The sequence below is a fragment of the Carassius carassius genome, chromosome 2, assembly GCF_963082965.1.
Source record: "Carassius carassius chromosome 2, fCarCar2.1, whole genome shotgun sequence".
NCBI lineage: Eukaryota > Metazoa > Chordata > Actinopteri > Cypriniformes > Cyprinidae > Carassius > Carassius carassius.
In genome coordinates, this window is record NC_081756.1 from 9,964,813 (window position 1) to 9,987,674 (window position 22,862).

Consider the following 22,862-nt stretch of genomic DNA (forward strand, 5'->3'; position numbering starts at 1 on the left):
GAACTGAGATAAAAGCAATAGTCAAATTATACATGCACTTTGATAGACTTAAGATCCTCATGTTGAACCTAGGAATGCAGCACACTGAGTGAAAGCTGTATGAGGTGTCGTGGTACACAGGTTTGTGTATTAAGGAGAAGGGTGGGGGTGTCTGTCTGACTTTTTAAAGCTGCATGCTCGCAGTAATCTCCCTGAAGGCCTGACCCGTCTGCCAGTGTGGTTTCTGTAATGGTCACGTGATGCAGTTCATATGGGGTGAGTCCTTCTGCTAGTCAATCTGGGCATATGACCAGCGCCACTCCCCAGGGGTTAAGACTACTCTTATATTCTCTGATGAGATTCAATCCCTTTGAACTTCAGAAGAATATTTCAAGCATGCTTTCATGGGCACAATAAATATTTGCCTGAAAGATGCCAAGCTATGACTCGTTTTGCAATTGAAAAAGAAACAAAAACAGTATTTAAAACAATGTTAATGACTTTTTCTATATATATCATTACCTATGAAAATTTGAAGAAAATTTTCAGTACTTTCCTTGGTTAATTCAAAATCATAATGGTAATAATGCTATAATTTATTATTATAGAAATACTATATTTGATACATACACACACTCCCATGTATATTTATACTTTATTATTTATATAATAATAACACTTCTCTATAATATATATTTTTTTTTTCATTTATATACAGCAAGAGAGTGAAATTGCAAGTTGACAGATCTTAAATTTAGGGTATTTCAAAATAATTTTTAATGCCTGTTCATATTTCAGAAAGTTATCTTTTTTTATTTTAAAGTTTAGATATTAATTTATTTACTTACAATAATGACTTAAAATTAAAATTTTCCCTAGTTAATTGACATATCCTGTTTTTGTTTTATTGTTGTGAATAAAATTAGATAAACTTTTATAAAAAAATAAATCTTATAGATTTTACACACACACACACACACACACATATATATATATTTATATATAATTGACATGGCAAGTTATATCCAAATAAAATATTTTTAATGTGTGATCACATTTTGAAAGTTTTCTGTTTTTTAGTATCTAGTTTATTCACTTATTTATAATTTTATAAACGAATATTATGACTTAAAAATATTTGAAAAATACTGAAACTTTATTAGTGAAGCCAACATAATTAGAAGTACAGCAATACCAAGTTTCCAAAATAGACAAAAAAGATCCCGATCTTGAATGGTTTTGCTCGAGTGTGTTCAGCGCTCGTCTGGATGCTGTGAGAGTTTGGCTGTGTCGGGTAAATGTTTCTCTGTGGCTCAAACAGGCTGGTGGTGCAGGCGCCAGGCTCTTCTCTCGTTTGTGTTGGCCCAGCGCCCTCAGCCCACGTCCAGTTCTGTACGATAATGTGAAAATCCCCCTCCGTCCACAGGCACTTGCTCCGGCGCTCTCTGGTACACGCACACAAGGACGCTTATCCTCTTCCACTGTTCTTATATGCTGTGAGAGTAATCCTGAGCTGTATAATATCTGTCTCCCTCAGTCCTTATCTGAGCACAGAGTGATTGATAGTGTGTGGAAAAAGACCTCACAGAACCAGAGAGAGAAACGATCGCTTCTCACTACCACCTCCAGATTATTGCATACATATGATAACTGCTGGGAAATACTGAATTCGAGACATCCAGTCCCATTATTTTAAGCACTGACATTCCATGCATTTTGTAGCTTCATCGTAATTTCACAAACTGACAGTTGAGCAGGCCCTTAACCCTTCTAAAAATTTATCATGATAACTTTCCACCAGAATCATCCTACACTCTTAAAAATGAAGGTTCTTTTTTGGCTTCTATGGTTCCATGTTCTTTGTGTTAAGTAATTAAGAAAGGCTTTTATTATTATTGTCATTTAAAAGGTACTATAAAATAAAATAATAATAATAATAATATTTCTAACTTATTTTTTACTTTTATGAATATAAAAAAAAATTCTGAGAGCACTTAATTCCAATATACACATATACACAGAATTACAGTATTTCAGAGTATCTTTCTTGGCGAGTATTCACGCAAACATAATCTGTTATGTCTTAAGTGAACTGTTGGGGAAAAATATCTGATGTGTAATATTATATTAGATCCGTGGATTACAGTAGGTCTTAATATATAGGCTGTCTGTCTCACTAATATTAATCTAACAATAGAATAAAACAGTGAATAACTCAGTGCTCTCGATTGAACTGCATTCGTGTGAATACAGTGATTTTTACATTTGATTTAGCCTATTTGTTTTTCTTACTAGAATGCTTCTGTTTAGATTTAAGATGAAAATATTTGGTCTACTGTTTATTTGCATCTTTGTTCTAATATTTAAAAGCAAGATAAAGTAAAAAATGGCTATATTGTGATTTATTAATATAGTAATTATTATTAAGAAAAGAATTGGAGGGAAAGCTGCAACATTGCTAGGTAAGTTTACTTCAGAACCTTCAGAAAACTTTAACTCGGTTTTTCTCTAAATTGGATATTGAATGGAGATTGTGAAAATAAAAATAACTCATTTTGTTTTCATTTTAACTCAAAATTTGCTCATTGCCACTCTTTTTGCCAGCACAGGTCCCAGTTGTTATTTTTATCTGAAAAGGCACAATTCGATTGCCCCCTAGAGCAGGTTGACTGGCTTTGTGTTCAGATTTTGACTCCTACTGAGAGACCTGTTCAAATGAGAAGGTGTGAGTGTTATGTGTCCCTAGTGATTTGGTCATTTTAGTTTGGGGAACTTTGAAATGGTGGCACCAGGTGTTGGACTTACAGTCCCAGCGCTCTGCAGTTCCCCGACTGAGGCGCAGGCTTGAAGCGGGGCTCATAATGTAGTCAGGTTACTGATACTGGGGGATTTAAGCAGTCAGACTTCATACAGACTTTATGGAGCCTACAGGCTGAGGGGGAGGGTTTCTATATCTGTGCGTGTGTGTGTGTGTGTGCGTGTGAATGGCTTTCCCAGGCCGAGTCACTCAGTTGACTGAGTGCGTTTTAAATGGCGCATTTGTCATCACCTTTGCCCCACGGAGTGTGACGGGACGCAGAGCTCCTCCTCAAAAACCTCCCGTAGCCCTTCTCACGTATACACTTACATACTCCGTCCTTCCATCATTGGCTCATCATCCAACCCCCACTACCCCACTGCGGTTACTCCTCCGCCACATTCTCTCCATCAGGCGAAGGGTCAGTGACAGCAGCTACTGTTTGAGATCCTCCCGACACATGCAAAACACACATACACACATTTAGACTATAGTTTAAGAGAAAAAAAAAAAATATATATATATATATTGTTGAACCACCTTTCGCTTTATTTACAGCCTTTAGTCTGTTGGGATGTGTCTGTACTAACTTTGCACATCTAGACTTTGCAATGTTTGCCCACTGTTCTTTGCAGAACGGCTCAAGTTAAGTTCAGTCTGATGGTGAGTGTTTGTGGACTGCAGTCTTCAAGTCACTCACGCCACAGATTTTCAGTGGGGTTTTAGGTCTGGGCTTTTTTGACTATAACATGCAAAGACATTCACCTTTTTCTCCTTCAACTACTCTGTGCTCAGTTTTGCTGTTGGAACGTAAACCTTCTTCCCATTGACAACTTTCTGCCAGAGGGCAGCAGATTTTGCTCAAGAATTTGACTATTTTGTCCTATCCATTTTTTCTTCTATCCTGACAAGTGCTTCAGTCCCTGCTGCAGAGAAACTCCCTCATAACAGGATCTTACCTCATCCATGCTTTACTAGAGGAATGCTGTTATTTGTATTGTGTGCAGTATTGGATTTCCACCAGACATATGATTTGGTGTTGAGACCGAATAATTATAAAGCTAAAAACTAAAGTTTTAGTCTGATATGCCTCAGAATCTTCAATGTGTGTTATTGTAAAGCTCAGTCTGGCTGCATGAGGCCTTTATCGAGGAGTGACTTTTTTTCTTACAACCCTCTCATGCCCTATTGGTCGCTTCTATGACCAGTTTCCTGATCAAGGGAGGGTCTGTGTTGAGCCAGATCCTTTATCGTCATTCTGGTTTTTAATTTAATTGAATTAAATTTTACATTTTTTTCAGACATGTTGGTGTTAAATCTTTCATTTGGATGTTATAAGTTGCACTGAGTAAATACAGCTTGATGAAACATTCTTTTCTGTACCCGCTGATAAACCACAAACAACAGGGAAAGTTTGAGGAAACGGCCTTTCAGCATCGAACTTAGCATTTGTTTGTTTGTTTTTCCTCATGCATTAATTATTTAGCCTTCAGTAAATGGATCTCAGTTTGGTTTTCTTTAGGGTTAATTAGGATTTGCTAGAAATGTGCTTGAGTTTTTTTTTTTTTTTTTGTGACAAATTATAATCTTTATTAATTCTGTGTTGGGTTGGTTGTTTTCCATTGGGTCTCCCGCTCTCTCACTCCCTTTAAACGCTTGCAAAACCAATGTGCATGCTATTGAATAATACTATTTCCGAATTGTTTTATTCATCATCATATTTCATACTTTTTTTTTTCTTTTCGTAAATTAATTTTCACATGTATCACAACAACCCTGTTTTATATTTATTTCATAGATAGATAGATAGATAGATAGATAGATAGATAGATAGATAGATAGATCGTTAATATGTAGAAATATTTCAAATTAATACATTCATATAGATGTATAGAAAGAGATTTAATGGTCAGTTGTGTAATGAAAAAAAATCTTATCTAAATGATATATAAACGGTGCATCATATAAAAGTAATATATTTCATGTAGTATATAAATGTAATATAATTCTATGTTTACACAATTAAGTGTGTGTGTGTGTGTGTGTGTGTGTGTGTGTATATATATACATGTAGCGTATAGTGCATGAATGGGATTGAGTCTGCTTTGCTTGTTAAAGATGCAGAGTGAAAGAACAAAAACACTTTGCCCTCTTTTGAATGAGGAGGTGGGGGGCGGTTATGGGGGTCGAAATCACTGCTAGTGCTGGAGGAGGGGGGAGGAGCGGCACAACAGGAGAGGGAGGGTCGGAGGAGGTCGTCTGGGAACCATTGTGTCGTCTTTCCAGGGGCAGACACTACCTGCACTTGTCAGTGATTGCAAGGTGACCCTTGACCGGGAGGAGTGGCAGCTTGTCAACATTAATTAGCAGCCCATGTCTGGGTATGTTGCACAGACCCTCGGCCATGACCGTCAGACAGACAGACCCACAGCGCCAGGCGGTGTGACAGAGGGGTAGCGGCCCCCTCTCGGCTTTGAATGACTCTTTTCTCCTTTCGTGTCAAAGGTCATTGTGTAGCCGTGCTTTGCTAATTGTGCTTAAAAACCTGTTTCTTCATCTCCTGCATTCTTTTTTCAAGTTTAAACCGCATAGATGTAGCAAAAAACTGCTTAGGATCATTCTGAAAAGGTGAAGGGAAACATATGGCAGACATCGATGATCTGATTAGAAAGACAGAGGTCTGTGCTGACAGGACGTCAAATGGAGCTGGTGTTTGTTTACGTGTACGCACATATGTTAAGCGCTAAGCTTCCCCGCACCGGGCCACGAGTTACATACCGCACCGCGGCCCACTCAATCCATCTTGGAACCAAGCAGCCAGAGAAAGAGAGAGAGAGAAAGAGAGCTATAATGAGAACTAGGACAGTTGCATGAATCTAATTACCCATGAAATGAGCAACATAGAGGTTCTGCTATTGGCCAGGCCTGTGTTTGTCATACATGCCAGGGATTTTACAAGCACAATGCAAACACAAGGCGCCATGCACTGTCATGACCTCATGTGACTCCACCATTCATTACATTTATTAGATTTCAGTGGCATTTATTTTAATGACAAAGGTCCTGAGTTTAGTTCATGGATTTAGGTTTAGGTAGTTCATGTTATAACCTTAAAGGGTTAGTTCACCCAAAAATGAAAATTATGTAATTTATGACTCACCCTCATGTTGTTCCAAACCCGTAAGACCTCTGTTCATCTTCGGAACACAGTTTAAGATATTTTAGATTTAGTCCGAGAGCTCTCAGTCCCTCCATTGAAACTGTGTGTACGGTATACTGTCCATGTCCAGAAAGGTAAGTAGTCCATGTGACATCAGAGGGTCAGTTAGAATTTTTTGAAGCATCGAAAATACATTTTGGTTCAAAAATAGCAAAAACTACGACTTTGTTCAGCATTGTATTCTCTTCTGGGTCTGTTGTGAGAGAGTTCAGGTGTAGTAATATCCGGTTTGTGAACGAATCATTCAATGTAACCGGATCTTCTTGAACCAGTTCACCAAATCGAACTGAATCGTTTTAAACTGTTCGCGTCTCCAATACGCATTAATCCACAAATGACTTAAGCTGTTAACTTTTTTAATGTGGCTGACACTCCACAAACCAATATCCCGGAGTAATGCATGTACTCAAACAGTACACTGACTGAACTGATGTGAAGAGAGAACTGAAGATGAACATCGAGCCGAGCCAGATAATGAACGAAAGATTGACTCGTTCTTCTCGTTTGATGATGTTTTTCTCGGACTAAATCTGAAACTATCTTAAACTGTGTTCCAAGATGAACGGAGGTCTCACTGGTTTGGAACGACATGAGGGTGAGTCATTAATGACATAATTTTAATATTTGGCTGAACTAACCCTTTAAGGTAGGTACATCATAATAATATACTGTATACTAAGTAAAATGTCAAATGATATGTTTTTTTGTTTTGTTTTTTTTTTTTTTTACTTTTGGTATAATTTATCTTACTTACATTCTCTCATGATATTACATTCTCCTGTGTGGAACAAAACCACATTTGCATGAATAAAAACATACTGACAAATTTCCCAGGAATGAGACAATAAAGTATATTGTGTTTGATTCTATATATATAAATTGGAATAGATAGATAGATAGATAGATAGATAGATAGATAGATAGATAGATAGATAGATAGATAGATAGAAAGAAAATATTGTATTAATGTATTATATTAAAAAAAATGTGTATAAAAGGAAATGGAAGTAACTGTTTAATTTTTTTTTCTTTCTTTTTTTTCTTTTATTGATAGCAAAAGCATTTCAGACATTTTGATAGCAAAAGTCTTTTGAGACCTGGAGCAAAAGTAATTAATTGTGAACTTAAAACTGTAAATCAAATTATGTTTTCCAGCCTTTCAAATATTTGAAAACAACACAATATGGCTTCATTTACTCACAAAGTGAAAAAACAATTTTTTTATACATATATATTTACTAACAACTGGCCATTTATATGACATCCTGTCCATTGTAAGTGCCTATTCTCTCTGACCCTAGCAACACTCAATACAGAAAGGTTAAGACAATAGCCTTTATCACATAGGCATTTATTCACTTACCCCCTTTTTCTGTTGACTACTAAAACCTTTGCCCTAGACTCCTTACAAGCAATAATAAGGTGCACGGCTCAGTGGATCGTAGTGTCGCCCGCCCTCCTCCCAGACTGCACATTCTAATCTCTTCCCTCCCACCAGCCACTTCTTCTGGCAGACTGAATGGAGACCTGTGTGAATAATGCTGCCTTCCTTCAAGTTCCTACTTACCAGTTCAGGAGTAATTTTTGTCAGGAAAAAAAAAAGCAATTTTGTATTTCTTTCTTTCTTTCTCTTTTTCACTTCCTGACAGGAAGCTTTTAGCGCTAGCTTTTAGTGGTAGCGCTAATACAACAGAATGAAGAGCAAAAGATGCTCATTAGGCTTTTAATTGACACTTTTTTGTTGGTGTGTTCAAGCCATGTAGGAATAATCATTGAGTGCACATCAACATCGCTGTGAAGAAACTTTAATAGGAAACTTTCTTTAAGCCAGACTTTCCAAAGAGCATGCGTATCAATTAAAGAATCACAGAGGAAGCAGATTTATTGATCATAATAAGTAGTTGTGAATGTTGACCATTTAGTTTATATGCATTTTGTGTACTTTTGATAAATAAATGATAAAGAATAAATTACTCATTTAGCTGGTCTATTACAAGACAGACTTGTACAATGAAACTACATTTGCCATCATTCCCTGTGAAAGCATAATAATGAAAAAGCACATAGATATGGCATCAGTTACACAGCTAATGCACATCTTTCATCCAGTGAGTCTGTTTTACTCCAAACAAAATTATATTATGATAAATATAGTTATGTCTCCGCCATGAATTTCCCTTTTGCCACAAAAGTCTACAGTTTTCTTTTTGTTTTAAAGACACTCATGCATATATTACTTTAGACAAGGCACGCACACATATACACACACACACACACATACTATAAATAGATAATAATTGGAGGATTTCAAATCATCACGTATTGAAAATTGTACATCCCTTGCATGCAACAGAATTTTTTAATTTTTTAAACACATAATTTAATATGAATATTTACAATACCATACAAATGTTGTGGTCTGTAAGGCTTTTGTTTTTTAAAAAGCTTTCTTATGCTTACCAAGCTGCATTTATTTGATCAGAAATACAATAAAAACAGTAGTGACTGACCGATAATTGGTTTTACCGATATTTTGCCCATATTTAAGCATTTTTCCATAATCTATTATAATATATAGTTAGAATACTAACTTTCAACACCTTTTTGTTTTTAAAATGACTGAGAGATGACTGAAAATTTTATAAATCTGTTAAAAAATTTGTTGGTATCGGTTATTAAAAACGCAATATCGGTCAATCTCTCTGTAATATATTCATGTGATGGCATGTTGTGAAAACCATGATGCGGTTTTATTTTATTTTTTCAGGATTTGTTGGCATACATTTTGAACTTTTGTAACATTATAAGTGTCTTTACTGTCGTCCTTGATGTGTTCTTTCTGAATCAAAGTATTAATTACTTAAAAAAATGCACTGAAGCTATTGAGTGGAAGTGAATGTGCGTCCTTTTAGCAACTAATACATGTAAGCAAATTTAGATTCAGTAGCTCTGTTTGTCTCTTTCTCTCTTTGAGTTGTAATGCTCTTTGTAAGCATTATAAATAGCGCTACATTTCCATTATAACAGCAGTTGCATTTAAGCTACTTGAACAAATATGGCCTCTGTTGTCTTTTCTCTCTTGTTCTCTCAGTCTTTGATTTGACACTCTGAACTTTCTTAGAAAAATATATTACTTTCTATGCTGTTTTTCAGCGGTGTAGGTTTGTTCGCTTCTCATTTGTGTGTTTCTGAATCTGCTCTGAATAGTAACTCGCGCTGGTATGGTGAAGGAGGTAGAGTACACAAGCTCAGGTCGATAAAGGGAAGCAGATGCCAAAACGCTAATTGGTACAGCCTGTGAGCTGCTCTCTTTCTCATCTTCCTCTGTAATCTTTTTACTTCCGCCTCTTTTTGATCTTTGGCTTACAGTAGGAGAATGAAAATAGGGATTTTTATTGGTCTCTTTCCAAAGTCTTCCTGAAACATTTCCACGATTGGAACAATGCATTCAGAGACCTTGTCTGCTTCTGAAGATTTATGTTAACATCAGATTTAAGTTATTCGATAAAACATCAATATTTTATAACCGAGCCTGATCCTTTTGGGTGGGTTCCAGTGTTGCACATCTTTATTACATATCTCTTTTCTCTTTGAAGGACAAGTGAATGTTTTTCTTTTGAATATTTGAAATAGGTACATAGAAAAAAAATCACTGTGAAAAGCATCACGCTTAAGCTTCACTCTGGAAAGAATCAGACAGTAGTTATGGTTTCTTTCATGCTGTTGATTTAACATCTACAGTCTATAAAATGTTATGGCCTGGGGTTGCAAGTTTCAACCCTGCAACCAATGAAACACCAATGTGCTACTGACCCGTACAACATTTAGCAAAGTAACCGCAGTTTTCGTACCGTAGCTCTGTTAGTACACATACACAGAACAGGCGTCTGTTCAATGTGCGTGTAACGGAAAAAATGTTGGAAAATATTTGCAATATGCCTCTTAAAACATTCCCTGTTGAATGTTAGAACAACATTCAGCAAATGTTTTTGTGACATTTATAAATGTAAGTTAATTAGGGTTGCATTGTGTACTACTCTATTAAAAGGTACTGAAAGTACATTACACTTATTCAGTTTCTTTATTTCAGGATTTATGTACAGGTTAGAGAACATGATTATTATATTTTGTATAAAATTATTTGTATTAAATTATGCACTTCAAAAGTTTGTTTAGATTTTAATTGTTCTTTAGAAATGTGTCTTATGCTCACAAAGGCTGCATTAAAAAATGTACATTAAAAACAGTAATATATTGAAATAGTTTTTTCAATTTTAAATGTTAAATTTTCTATTTAAATGTATTTTAAAATTTAATTCATACCTGTGATTTAAAGCTGAATATTCAGTATCATTACTCCAGTCTTCAGTGTCACAGGATCCTTCAGAAATCAATGTATTATGCTGATTTGGTGCTCAAGAAACATTTCTTATTATCATCGATGTAGAAAACAGTTGTGTTACTTAGTATTTTTTGTGGAAACTGTTACCTTTTTTTCATCAGAATTTTTTGATGAATAGAAAGTTTAAAAGAACACATTATTTTAGTGAAAAAAAAAAATAATTATAATTTGAAACAGGAATCATTTTTAACGTTGTAAATTTCTTTATTTGTCAATTTAATGTGTCCTTTTCGAATAAAAATATGTTTGTTTGTTTTTGTTTTCAAAAAAAATACACAGTGTGTGTGTGTGTGTGTATATATATATATATATATATATATATATATATATATATATATATATATATTTATATATATATATAAATATATATATAATTTGTTGCATTATTTATTTATTTGACAGTCCGATTTAGAAAGCAGAGCTTTTCAGATCATGTGTTATTTAAAAGACATCATGGGATGTGATAAATTTTTTGTAAAAGGAGCATGACACTTGACCCCAGAGTGCTCCAGGGTGTTTGTCCTTGTATTGTAAGTATACTGTAAGTTACTCAGATAAAAGGTTCACATTGTAAACTAACCATGATCAGCATCAAGTTTGTAAAAACCTCCAGATCTCCACCTTTTTCTGTGGATCATGTGTGGTGGGTCAGGTAACCTTACCGCACCTCTGGCCCTCCTTTAGTTAAACAGAGCGTAGTCCGGGCTCTCTGTGGCTCTTTTGTGTGTGTGAAAGGGCTTTAGTGTGTGAATAGGGTTGAGGTGGGTGAATGGGGCTAGCTGTGTCTCTCCATCTGTCTATCAGAGAGGGCTCTCATTACTCTTTAGCTTCCTGAAATGATCCATATTTCAAAGTCACGTCATCCTGTGTTGAAGTGTGAATGCACAGGTCTTCATTTTCTTTTCCTTGAGGCTTTTTATACCTGCCAAGAGGGAAGAAAAAGGAGCGAGAGGGAAGCGTACAAGCTTGGAAAGAGCACACTTGCTCTTTGTTATGTGCAGAGGTGGGTAGTTACGAGTTACATTTACTTCATTACATTTACTTGAGTAAATGTTTTGGGTAACTAATACTTTAAAGATGGGTACTTTTACTCTTACTTGAGTAATTATTTTGGGAAAAATCTGTACTTTTACTTCGTTACTGTGGGCCATGCTCCTCTCGTTACTTTATCTTAATGCAATAAATGTTATAAATGCTTCAGTTTGATCCAAACGCCCTGTCTACTTTTCTCTGGGAAATGAGCGATGCCCATTCGCGAATGATTCATTCTTTTGAGTCAATTCTGTTCAAAGGTTTGATCAAACCATTTGACTAACCATTGAATTGGTTCGTGAATCAGTTTGAATGAATCGTTCAGTATCCTGCCGCGCGTGCTGAGCATTTGAAACTGTTCACTCAGAGTTGTAACGTTTAAGAACAGAAAGAGCGTTGAAGACGTGGCTTGATCTGCACTGAATTGAAAGCAAATCTGCAAAGGCTATTATTTGCTTGTGATGAAGATCTGTATTGGATGAACACCACGTGCGCTGTCGACGGTTCAACAGGTATAACTTGGGCTACACTCGATTACAGTACACAATACCACTGTGACATTAGTTGTTGTACGTGTGACTTATAACAGAAGGGAGTCAATTTGAATGCAGCTTCCAAAAGACAAAAAATAGCCGATTAATATTTTCTATATTTGATACAATCACACCGGCGTGAGAACTCATATCATCAGCTGCTAAATTCAGATCTGTGTTTGCTGGCTGGCGGTGAGCCAGAGACAGACGCGTTTTTACAGCAGTGCGCATTATAACCAATCACACAAGATTCTGTTGAGCTTATTAAAGCATTGGCAAATCAGAGGTGTTCCGATGAGTCATCGCTGAAATGCCGGTGCTTCCTGCACTCGCTCACTGACAGAATACCTCTTTCTGGCGAATTCTCTCAATTCGTATTAAAAATATGTTATGGCATGACACCTATATTACTTACGTAAACAGACAGGTTTTTATAATAAATTACATAATTAGGCTACTTTGACCATCGCATATTATAATTATTAACAATTTATGAAAAGTGAGAATCCAGATATTTCATTATATAGTTCATGCTTCTGGGAATGTTTCTAAAAATAATAATAATAATAATAATAATAATGCTTAATAATAATTTGCCAATATGCTGTGGCTGCTGTGTGCCACATGACGACCCCCTATGCCTAGACACAATTAATAATGATATTTCCACAATATTTACGCTTGCAGAAATATACATTTGTTTACATTTTGCAGAACAGATGAAAGAAGATCCGTCAATGTGCATTTGGTTCGTTATGTTCAGATGTTCAGTAACTTAGCGGTTATGTTTGGAGTTTTCACTCTTCATTGTGTCAGAGGTTATTTATACATATATAATACATACTTGTATAATTTATTTTGTGATGCAAATCAGAATTTTCATCAGCTGTTACTCCAGTTTTCAGAGTTATGATCCTTCAAAATATAAATATAATATATTGATTTATTACCAGTGCTGGAAACCGTTTTGCTGCTTAATATTTTTTTGGAACCTGTGAGATTTTGTTTAGGATTATCTGATGAATAGAAAGATAAAAAGAGCATCATTGATAGTAAATCAACATATTGGAGTGATTTCTGAAGGATTATGTGACATTGAAGACTGGAGTAAAGGCTGATGAAATATATATATATATATATAATTATACACACACACACATACATTACATACATTTTAGCTATATATCTAAATAAAAATAGACTCAGTATATATGACCCAAAGTAACTAGTAACTAACTACTTGAGTAGATTTTTTATCCGATACTTTTTTACTCTTACTCAAGTAACTATTTAGACTAGTACTTTTACTTGAGTAAATATTTCTATAAGTACTTTTACTTTTACAGTCTGTGTATTCACACGCACACACACATGTTCTCTCTGGCGCTTTTAGACATTTATCTACCCGTGTGCTCTTGAACTGTTCTTTATATTGCACTGAACAATATGTTTCCCTCCTTGTATAAAAATTGGTTACTCAAATAACTCTGTAGATGTGGTAAATATTTTGTGTCCTGGTGAATTTTGATATTAGCAGTGTTTCTTACTCACTAAACCTGTATTTCAACCCAAAAGCAAAAGTGCCACTGCAAATTTTTTGCGTTTTGACATTGTTTTTCATGAAGTTAAATCACATTCTCCTTTCAAATTGTCATTACCTTAATAAAAAAAAATATGGTGGTATTTCATGAACTGCCTCTAAATGATGCTGATTCAAAAATAAATTAAAGAAAGTTAATAGTAATAATTGAGATTTGTATGGCTTTAATGTAAAAACATATACATTTTAAATGATTATTTTATATTTTAAATAAAATGTCCTTATGGTTATGGGAATTTAGGTGGAAAATATTGTCATGATATTTGTCAGTCCAAATAATATACATGGCCTATATTGGAGCATCGTTTCTATATATAATTCCTTGTTTTCTCTCATATTAAATCAAATAGGGAAATATATATCTCTGTTGATTGCAAAACTTTATTGCAAAAACTTTACATATAAAATAAAAAATGGCATTTCTTTGATATTGGAAAAACAAGTACATTTGGCAAAATATTGCAGCCTACTGGAGTGTGCTGGACTTTTTTGGCTATTGTTTTGTTTTAAAAAAATTTGAAATGTGACATTTGATGAGGTTCACTTAGAAATTATTCACTGCATGTTTTTGAGCTGTTTTTATTTATTTATCTTTTATTTTATGCTCAGCACAGACTGTTTTCCCTCCTGAATGATTATTAATTACTCCAATAACTCCAATAACTGTAGATCGTAGACCTTTTTATCTCGTGAGCTTTTTCTTCATTTTTTTTTTTTTTTTTTTTTTGCGTCTCTCACTTCAGCTGTGGAGTTCATATGCGTAGTGTGAAGTCTTTCCAGCGCTGTTGAGCTAGTTAAATATTTAATATGTGCCTGACACTTTCTCTGTACAGGGTTCGGGTACTGAATCCCTCAGCTTTGACGTTTGTGTGCGTGTTCAAGACACACATGCACCAGAGCTCCCACTTCCCACAGAGACTGCTGAATATTTCACTGGTGCACTGTGCCCTTTGATGCCTGCTTTAATCCTTCAAGGGGCTCTGCAGGAGGAGCTCTCGGGTGTGTGTGTGTGTGTGTGTCGTATGTATGTGTCGGATGTGTTTTAATGAGCCATATTTTTTTTTTAATGAAAACTACAGTTGGGTCATGTCTGATGCTGTTTTTACTTTCACCTCTCCTGAAAACCCACAACCGGTATTTTTGGAGTAAAAATGCATGTTTTTTTCTTGTTCAGTTCTTGTATTGTTCACTATCATCTTTAGACATTGTTTTTTATAGACCCTCTATAAATTGCTGTTTTAATTTTATTGTAAACAAAATAGCAATTTAATTTTGTTAGGATTTATGTTTAGGGTTTATTATTTAGTGTCCCGCTCTCTCCCTGAGGACTGCGCCGTCTTAGTGCCCCACGGTTAAACATCTATCCCTCTTCTCTGTCGTTCCCTCGCCCTCTGCCCGCATCCATCTATTACAGTCCTACACAGGTCATTATCAGCATCCCAAACAGAGAAAGACCCCACTATTAGCGCCCCACGTCTCCTCCCCTAGGTTAACCTGCGAGTGGCCTTGGGCCGAGGAGTCATTTATCAGGGGGCAGCGCATTGGGTATCATTACAGCGGGACTCTGGGTGCTTGATAAAATGAAGATGAGTGCTTTGAAACTGGGCATTACACGTGTGTGGGGATAGATACATATACTGTCCTGTGGCAGTCGGGTCGCCACATCCCCCCCCCCCCCCTCGGGACCAATAAAACCCCTTTTAACATCCAACCCTTCATTGGATTTGACAGGAGAATCAATTAGTTGAGCTGTATGCTGCAGTGACAGTGAGGTGGGGGAGCAGATGAATGGAGCTCTCTCTGGGGACTGCTGCACACTGCTCTGTGCTGGATCACTGTCACATGACCCGTCTTTCACTTCCTCACACTTCCTGCAGCTGCTCTCATGCTTTCCCACCTTTTTCTTTTCCTTCCTTCCCTGCTTCCTTCCTTTCTTCCCATTTCCTCTCCCCCATTTCACTCTGCTTCCTTCTATGATTTCTGTTCCTTCCTTCCTTCCTCTTTCTTTTCTTTCTCTTTTCTGTTATTTTTTCCTTCCTTAGTTTTGGTTTTCTATCCTATGTTCATCCTTTCTTCCTCTCCTTACTCTTCTTTTCTTCAGTTTTTTTCTTTCTAGATTACTCCAGTATCTCTGCTCTTTCTTTCTTTCTTTCTTTCTTTCTTTCTTTCTTTCTTTCTTCTGTCCTTCCTCTCCTTCTATCTTCTTTCTTTTTGTTTTTTATTCCTGTTCCTGACACTTTTTCCACCTTCTCTTCGTTTTTCTTCCTTCCCACCTATCGTTAATTTTATACTTCCTTGACTTTGTCTTGTTCTTAATCTCTTATTCATTTCTCTCTTCCTTCCTTGTTTTTCCTCCCTCTCTTTTCCTCCTTTGATCCTTTCTTTCTTTCATCTTCCTTTTGTTTTCTTTCTTTCGCACCTTTCCTATCACCTTTTTTCAACCCCACTACCTTCCTTCTTTCCTTATTTCCTTCCTTCCTTTGTCCCTTCCTTTTTCATTCTTTTCTTCTTTCTCTTGGTCCTTCCATCCCTCCTTACTACTTCTTCTTCTGTATACTTTCTGCTTTCCTTTCTCTCTTCCGTCTTTCTTGTTTTTGTTTTCCTCCTTGTTCATTCTTCCTCCTCCCTTCTTCTGTTCTTTCTCTTCCTCTTTTTTTCCTTTGCTCCTTTTCGACATTCTCTTCCATTTTTTGTCATTTTTCCTCTTTCCTTTCTTTCTCCAACCTTTTCCATGCTCTCACCCTTTTTTCTTTTATCTTTCTTCCTACTTTCATTCCATTATTAATCTACCTCTTCTTCCTTGCTTCCTTCTTGCTTTAGTTGCCTCTTCCCTTTTGCCGACCTCCATTACTCCAGCTCATTCTATCTTCTGCACACATTCCCCTTCTTTCTTTCTCTTCTTTCTTCTTTCCCTTCCCGAAGCTCTTCCATTGTTTGTCATATAAAGCAGATTAATGGTGTGTCAGATGTATATCACACTTAGGTTTCTGATCTTAATGCAGTGCTCCACACAGCCGAACAAAAGCCACATGAACCTGTGTGCATCGTGTGAATACAAGCTCCCACATTCACCTCCGAGTCTATTAAACACAGATTCTCTGAATAACATCAGATTCTTTTACCAGAGAATAACATCAGATTCTTTCTCCCCTGACCTGAACTCTACCCTTTCATAACACGCTGTAATCCATAACACGAGCGACCCAACCTGCACGCTCTCAAGCGCGGGAATCAAAAAGCATTGTACCTTCAATTCACTGATGCACTGAGGAGAAAGACTCTTTTCCCATTCTGCCGGCAGTTTCTTAGGCCATGGCTGGGTCAGACCACAAAGTCTGGTGCACTTTTTAATAGTGTAAACGGTTCAAGCAGGAGCTCGTGCTGAGTGTGGGTGGAAGGTTTGTGTTCATAAGCTCTATGGACTTTCCTCTGTAATGGTGGAGGAGGTAAACCTTCAGGAAGACGTGGTGCTGTGGCGTGGGTCAGAGGAGCGCTGTGTATTGAGAGTTTAATTTTATCTCTCACTCTGTTTGTTTTGTCTGTTTTATTCGCAGGCCTCTGACCTTTGCATTGCTCGGTGTGTAATGTCCTGCTGCCTGACAGCTGGAGCTAGTAATACTCCATCCGTTCTTCACACATGAACAGAGAGCAGTATATGAGGAGACAGAGAGGCTGTGTGTGATGATCATACTCACTGGGGTTGACATAGAAGGCCATCTGAGGACAAACAATGATCAATATATATATAATATTTAATGACAATAATATTTAATTTTTGAAGAACATTGAAGAACATACTGACGGTATTCACTTCTGTAAGCTATTGTGTAAACAGGGTAGTTTGAGAGTCACACCTGTTCCAAAAATGCTGTGTATTTGTTGTCAGTTGTCAGTCTCTGTGTAAATGTAGCCTAAATGGCATAAATAATATTACATACTATAAGACCGTTAGCGTAAATGTAATTATCCATTCAAGTTGGCATATAAATATTTTTTTGCACTACAAAATCATTTTATAGTATGCTAATGAATTCTTCATTGAACGCTGTACTGAACCTTGAAACTTTTAAAAGTTTTGAATTATTATTAATGTGTCATAGTACTAATAATTATTCTGTAGAAACTAGGAAATAGGACTGTGCAGGAACAGTTTATCCAGTATTTGCTTTTCTTTTCCTAATCATATTATATGGACCCTTATTATTAATTATTTGTATCAATTAAAAAGTAATATTTTTTATCAGTATTCAACATTTTGTAGCGAGACCTGCTTGATCTTAATGCTATCATTTTAATATTATATTTATACATTTTTTTATAGATAATAAAAGCTCTTAAAAGAACAACTACAACTATTATTATTATTATTATTATTGGGAGCTTTAAGATAATAATAATTTTGTATTTATTTTTTATTATTTTAATCAATTAAATATTTTTATCAATGTTCAAAATGTTGTAGTAAGACCTATATTATATCATCGAGTATAGTATATTGTATTAATTTGTATTTTTTTAATACTTTAAATATAAAGCTCTTAAAACCACACACACACACACATATTTATATATATCGGGTTTTTTATATGGTTTTATAACAAAATGATTTATCCCGAGTACATAATCTTACTTCATAGTGATATGAGACTTTTCATAGTTGAAACTTCTCTCAATCTTAATTTCTTTTTTCTTTTTTTTTCTTTTCTTTTCTTTTTGATGTACAGGCATTATTAGATGTGGACTTTAATTTTCAAGTTCAAAAATTAATGATATTTTGAGCACAGTGATGAAAAAACAATCATTGCCATTATTCATCTGTATGCATCAAAACTGTACACATGGTTCTTTCTGACATTGTGCAGATGGTGGACCAGTGAGAGTACTATCTAATCTGGTGCACCGGTGTAGCCGGATCACATCCCGTCCTCAGATCTCCCCCTCAAAACACACACACATACTCGCACCTCTGTACAGTATAATAAGACCTATGTGCTTGGGTCCAGTGAGGAACAAGCATTCCTTTATATGACCGGGATGTCATTAATCTTTATGGAGGTTAACAAATGCACTCGCATGGAAGGTGTATTTGATTCACAGACACTAACAATAGGGCCATTGTGCAGTCTGGTCTTCCAGCGTCCACACCATGTACTACACAGTATGAATGAATGTTGTGTTTTATATTTATTTGAGAAGATTATTTGAAATGTGTTCAGGTCATGAGATATAGGTTAGATTTACGCTAAACTATCTTTGTTCCTCGCTGTGCCCTCATCTTTTTTTTTTTTTAAGTCAATTTTGCAGGATTTTTCCATGTAAGCTCCATTTTGTGCAGTGTCTGTGACAAATTGCTGCCGCAGCGCAGAATGGTCTTGTTCACTATGAGTTATGTCAGATTGTACTCCCCCCAAGACACATTTCTGCTTGTTCTCACCACAGGGATGTAACGCAATACAGCCTTGTCAGCTTAACATACTCATTTTCCTACACATTTGTTTGACAATTTTGTATAAATCTGTTCACTTTCTTGCAGAGTTTGGTTCCTTGTTAAAGAAACAACACCTTAAGACCTCTGTAAAATCCCTTTTTACTCGTCGAGATCGAGATTGAACGACTGCAGGAAGCGTTTTATATGTGTCAGGTCTCCCCTCCGCCCAACCGCTGTACAATAATCATTCGTGTCTGTCGCTGTGGCGGCCTCTGACTGTAACAAACCTTATCGATGTTTCAGAGCCCGGTTAAATTCAATACAAAAAAAAATGCTAGAGGTAAATAAGTCAAAAATAGCACCTACTACAACCTTCCTGCTTCTCTCTCTTTCTGTTTAACTCTATTATAAAATGTACAACTGTTTGGTAACAACTTGCTTAATTTTATCATGCTACTTATGGAAATTGTTTAATTAATATAAATTTACAGCATGCATCATGGGATAATATAATATCTATTAATAAAAAAAACTAATATATTAAATATATTGACATAGATAGATACTGTTATTGTGACATAAACTTGTACTTATTTTACTAGTTGACTAGTTTCCCAAACTGTAATGCCAGATTAAAATATGTGAAATCGAGTGCAACATTTTGAAACATGAAATGTAACTTCTATTAGCACCCCTCCAACCATTAGTTTGCTATGAGCGAGAGACAAGAGCTCAAACATAAAACCATGCCCTATAATCAATATTCCCTTTCAGATGGAAATATGTCACTACACTGAAATAAAGTCGGAAACAACTTCCGGTTCACATGGACTTTGATTTAAAATATGACTTTGTAATTTTTCCCATAATCACGAAGTTCTTTTTTTATTGCAGAACAACTACACAAAACTACAATTGCAATGTAAACATTAACAACATTTTTCCCACATTTTCCCGAGAAGTCTCTGGTGTAAAGGCATAACAGCAGTATACTTTGCGGAAAAGCGGAAGTTAGCTGACGTCATAGTGAAAAGGGTGTATTTTATTAACATTAGTAACTGTAATAAAATTTATTCATTTAAAATGTAACGCATTACTGCGTTATCAGGAAAAGTAATTAGAATACAGTAATGTGTTACTGTATAATGCGTTATACCCAACTCTGATTATAATGTTTTCATTGAATATATAAATATTTTACATTTGTTTATATAAATACGATTTATTTTCAGTAAAATATTTCTCACATTGCTCCATGTTTTTTTTTTCTATCACGTGTAAATAACATGAAACTGCCTACTATTACAGCACCTACACAAATAGATCTATTATGATAAAAAAACAACAACAACAAAAAACACTGCACAATCTCTATCCGTTTACTTATATCCATCATCATACTGCAAGCCCAAATATGCAGCGCTGTTGGGCTTTGCTAAAAGCTTTTCATCTGTAATTTTCTATAAAGAGTGCTAGACTTCCTTTTCTGATGATTTCCACAGACGGTGATTAGTGTTTTTCACCAGACCTGGGACAAATGGACGCTCAATTTATCATCGCTATCAGACCCTCAGCTTGACACAAACATATAGATGTATAAATACGCACACATACAAGCACGGGCTCATTTTTCACATTATTTCATTTGGGCGCCGTACCTACATTAACCCCGTGGCTTTATTTGAGCTATCAATCCATAGCAGTCATGGGAGAGGGGGCTGCTTGCTCTCTGCGGCTGCGTCTCCCGTAGAATTTGCATTTATTATGGCAGCCTGCAGTGAAGCCCTTCTTATTTCACACTTTGAAGCCTCCTCCAGGGATGGATGGAGGAAAGAAGATCACTTTGACAGGTTGAGATTGTTTCTCCACATCTGCCGTCAGCTGTCATTTTAAACGGCGCGTGTACGTCTCTGTCCCGCTGCATGGACGGATGCATGTGCAGTGCTTTTATAAATGTGTTTTTCTGTGTCTCCCCGCAGGACGCCGTGGTTTAATGGCTGGGGTTTTAACCTGCCCAGGGGACAGTCCCTGCTCGATAAGTGGAACCTCATCCCAGAGGGCATCGATATTCTCATGACCCATGGGCCGCCCCTCGGTGAGTTCAATTAACCAATCCTAATGGAGTTCCATCCAATTATTCAAATGCTTGAGAAAACATTAAATGGCTTTCGCATGAAGCCTGATGTCATGCTTGTCAAGAAACCCGTCAAATGAAGTTATAGGATAAGGAAAGAGTGACAATTTTTACATAAAGTAATATCTATCGTCAGCATTTTATTAAAACTTTAACCATTAAAACACATTTTTAATTACTTAAAATAAGCATTACCTGAAATAAAATAAAACATTAAAAGGCATATTTTATTTCAGGTATTTTTCAAAGCAATATTTCTTTTTTTCTGTAGTATTAGTTGCTCAAATTTAAACTTAAAAAAAAAAAAGACAAAACAATACAACAAAATTACCAAAACTTTAACTTAAGTCTGTCCTCAGAGCAGGTTTATTATTGGTCATTAAAACAAAAACAAAAAAACATAACCATAAAAAACTAAACATTTAATTACTTGAAATTTTAATAATTATTATTATTATTATTATTCACTTAAAGTACAAACTTTAAAACTTAATAAAAACACATTTAAAAAAAAAAAAAAAAAAAGAGAACCACCAACAAAATGACTACAGTTTTAACTCAAAACGATAACAGAAGATATATAAAAATATAATTTCATTCAAAATATCAACTAAAACAATAATGGTATATCAATGATAGTAAAATAACACCTTAGAGTTGTTTTCTTACTGATTGACTTATTTTTGAAGCTTTAGGTTAAAAGCGCAAATGACTGTACATGAGTCACAATGTGAGCTGTTTTTCCTCTGAGATTAGAAACTGATTTAGTGTGTGTGTGTGTGTGTGTGTGTAGGTTTTAGGGACTGGGTACCGAAGGAGCTGCAAAGAGTTGGGTGTGTTGAGCTGTTAAACACAGTCCAGAGGAGAGTCCGGCCCAAACTCCACGTCTTCGGAGGAATTCATGAAGGTCAGTAACCACAAAAACAAACTGCCACTGCTATATATATAAAAAAAAACATGAGTCATCATGCACTCCTGAGATTTCCATGGTTGAAGGATGTCACAATAAAGACTACAGAAAGGAGGCTAGAAATATTGCAGTGGGACTTTAATGTAACAGTTACACAGGTCACTTTTGGTTACCAATATCCCTATATTTTATATTTTTGAGCCTACCAGTATCCCTGTATGATAAACTAGAGCACAGCTGATGAATCTTTGAAAAAGATATCTAAAGCAGGCTTAAAATATACTCTACTATTCAAAAGTTGTGATTTATGAAAATGTAATTTATTTCTGTGATGTAAAGCTGTATTTTCAGCATCATTCCTCCAGTCTTCAGTGTCACATGATCCTTCAGAAATCATGAAAATATGCTGATTTGCTGCTCAAGAAACATTTCTTATTAATAATAATGTTGAAAACAGTTGTGCTGCTTAATATTTTATTGTGGAAACTGTGATACATTTTTTCAGGATTCTTTAAATAGAAAGTTAAAAAGAATTATCTGAAACCAAACTCGTTTGAGAAATAGTACTGTAGTACAGTATATTATGTTGTATATTTGTAACAAATAATTTGATCTTTCCTTTAGAGATTCAGAGTCTCAGAACAGCATTATCTGCATCGGCACAAACATAAACCCCATAAGCAGTCTAGAATATAAATATATATGGATATGAGTTGCATTTTAACACCAGATTTGGCTAAAAGTTCAACCCAGTATTGAGGAAAAAGGAGATCTGCCTTTGGGTTCATCTTCAGACTGTTCACCAGATGTGCTGCATCCCCTCACTT

At 35.6% G+C, this 22,862-nt stretch overlaps 1 protein-coding gene across 2 annotated transcripts in view; it reads left to right on the top strand.

Annotated features, from left to right (window-relative positions):
* LOC132101897 (metallophosphoesterase MPPED2-like) overlaps positions 1-22,862 on the top strand; it is a 61,705-nt gene that overhangs the window by 30,997 nt on the left and 7,846 nt on the right. For both annotated transcript variants that reach the window (XM_059507125.1, XM_059507132.1), the window contains exons 5-6: positions 20,971-21,086; positions 21,919-22,032. In XM_059507125.1, coding sequence (XP_059363108.1) covers positions 20,971-21,086; positions 21,919-22,032 — 230 coding nt within the window. The remainder of the gene's footprint in view (positions 1-20,970; positions 21,087-21,918; positions 22,033-22,862) is intronic.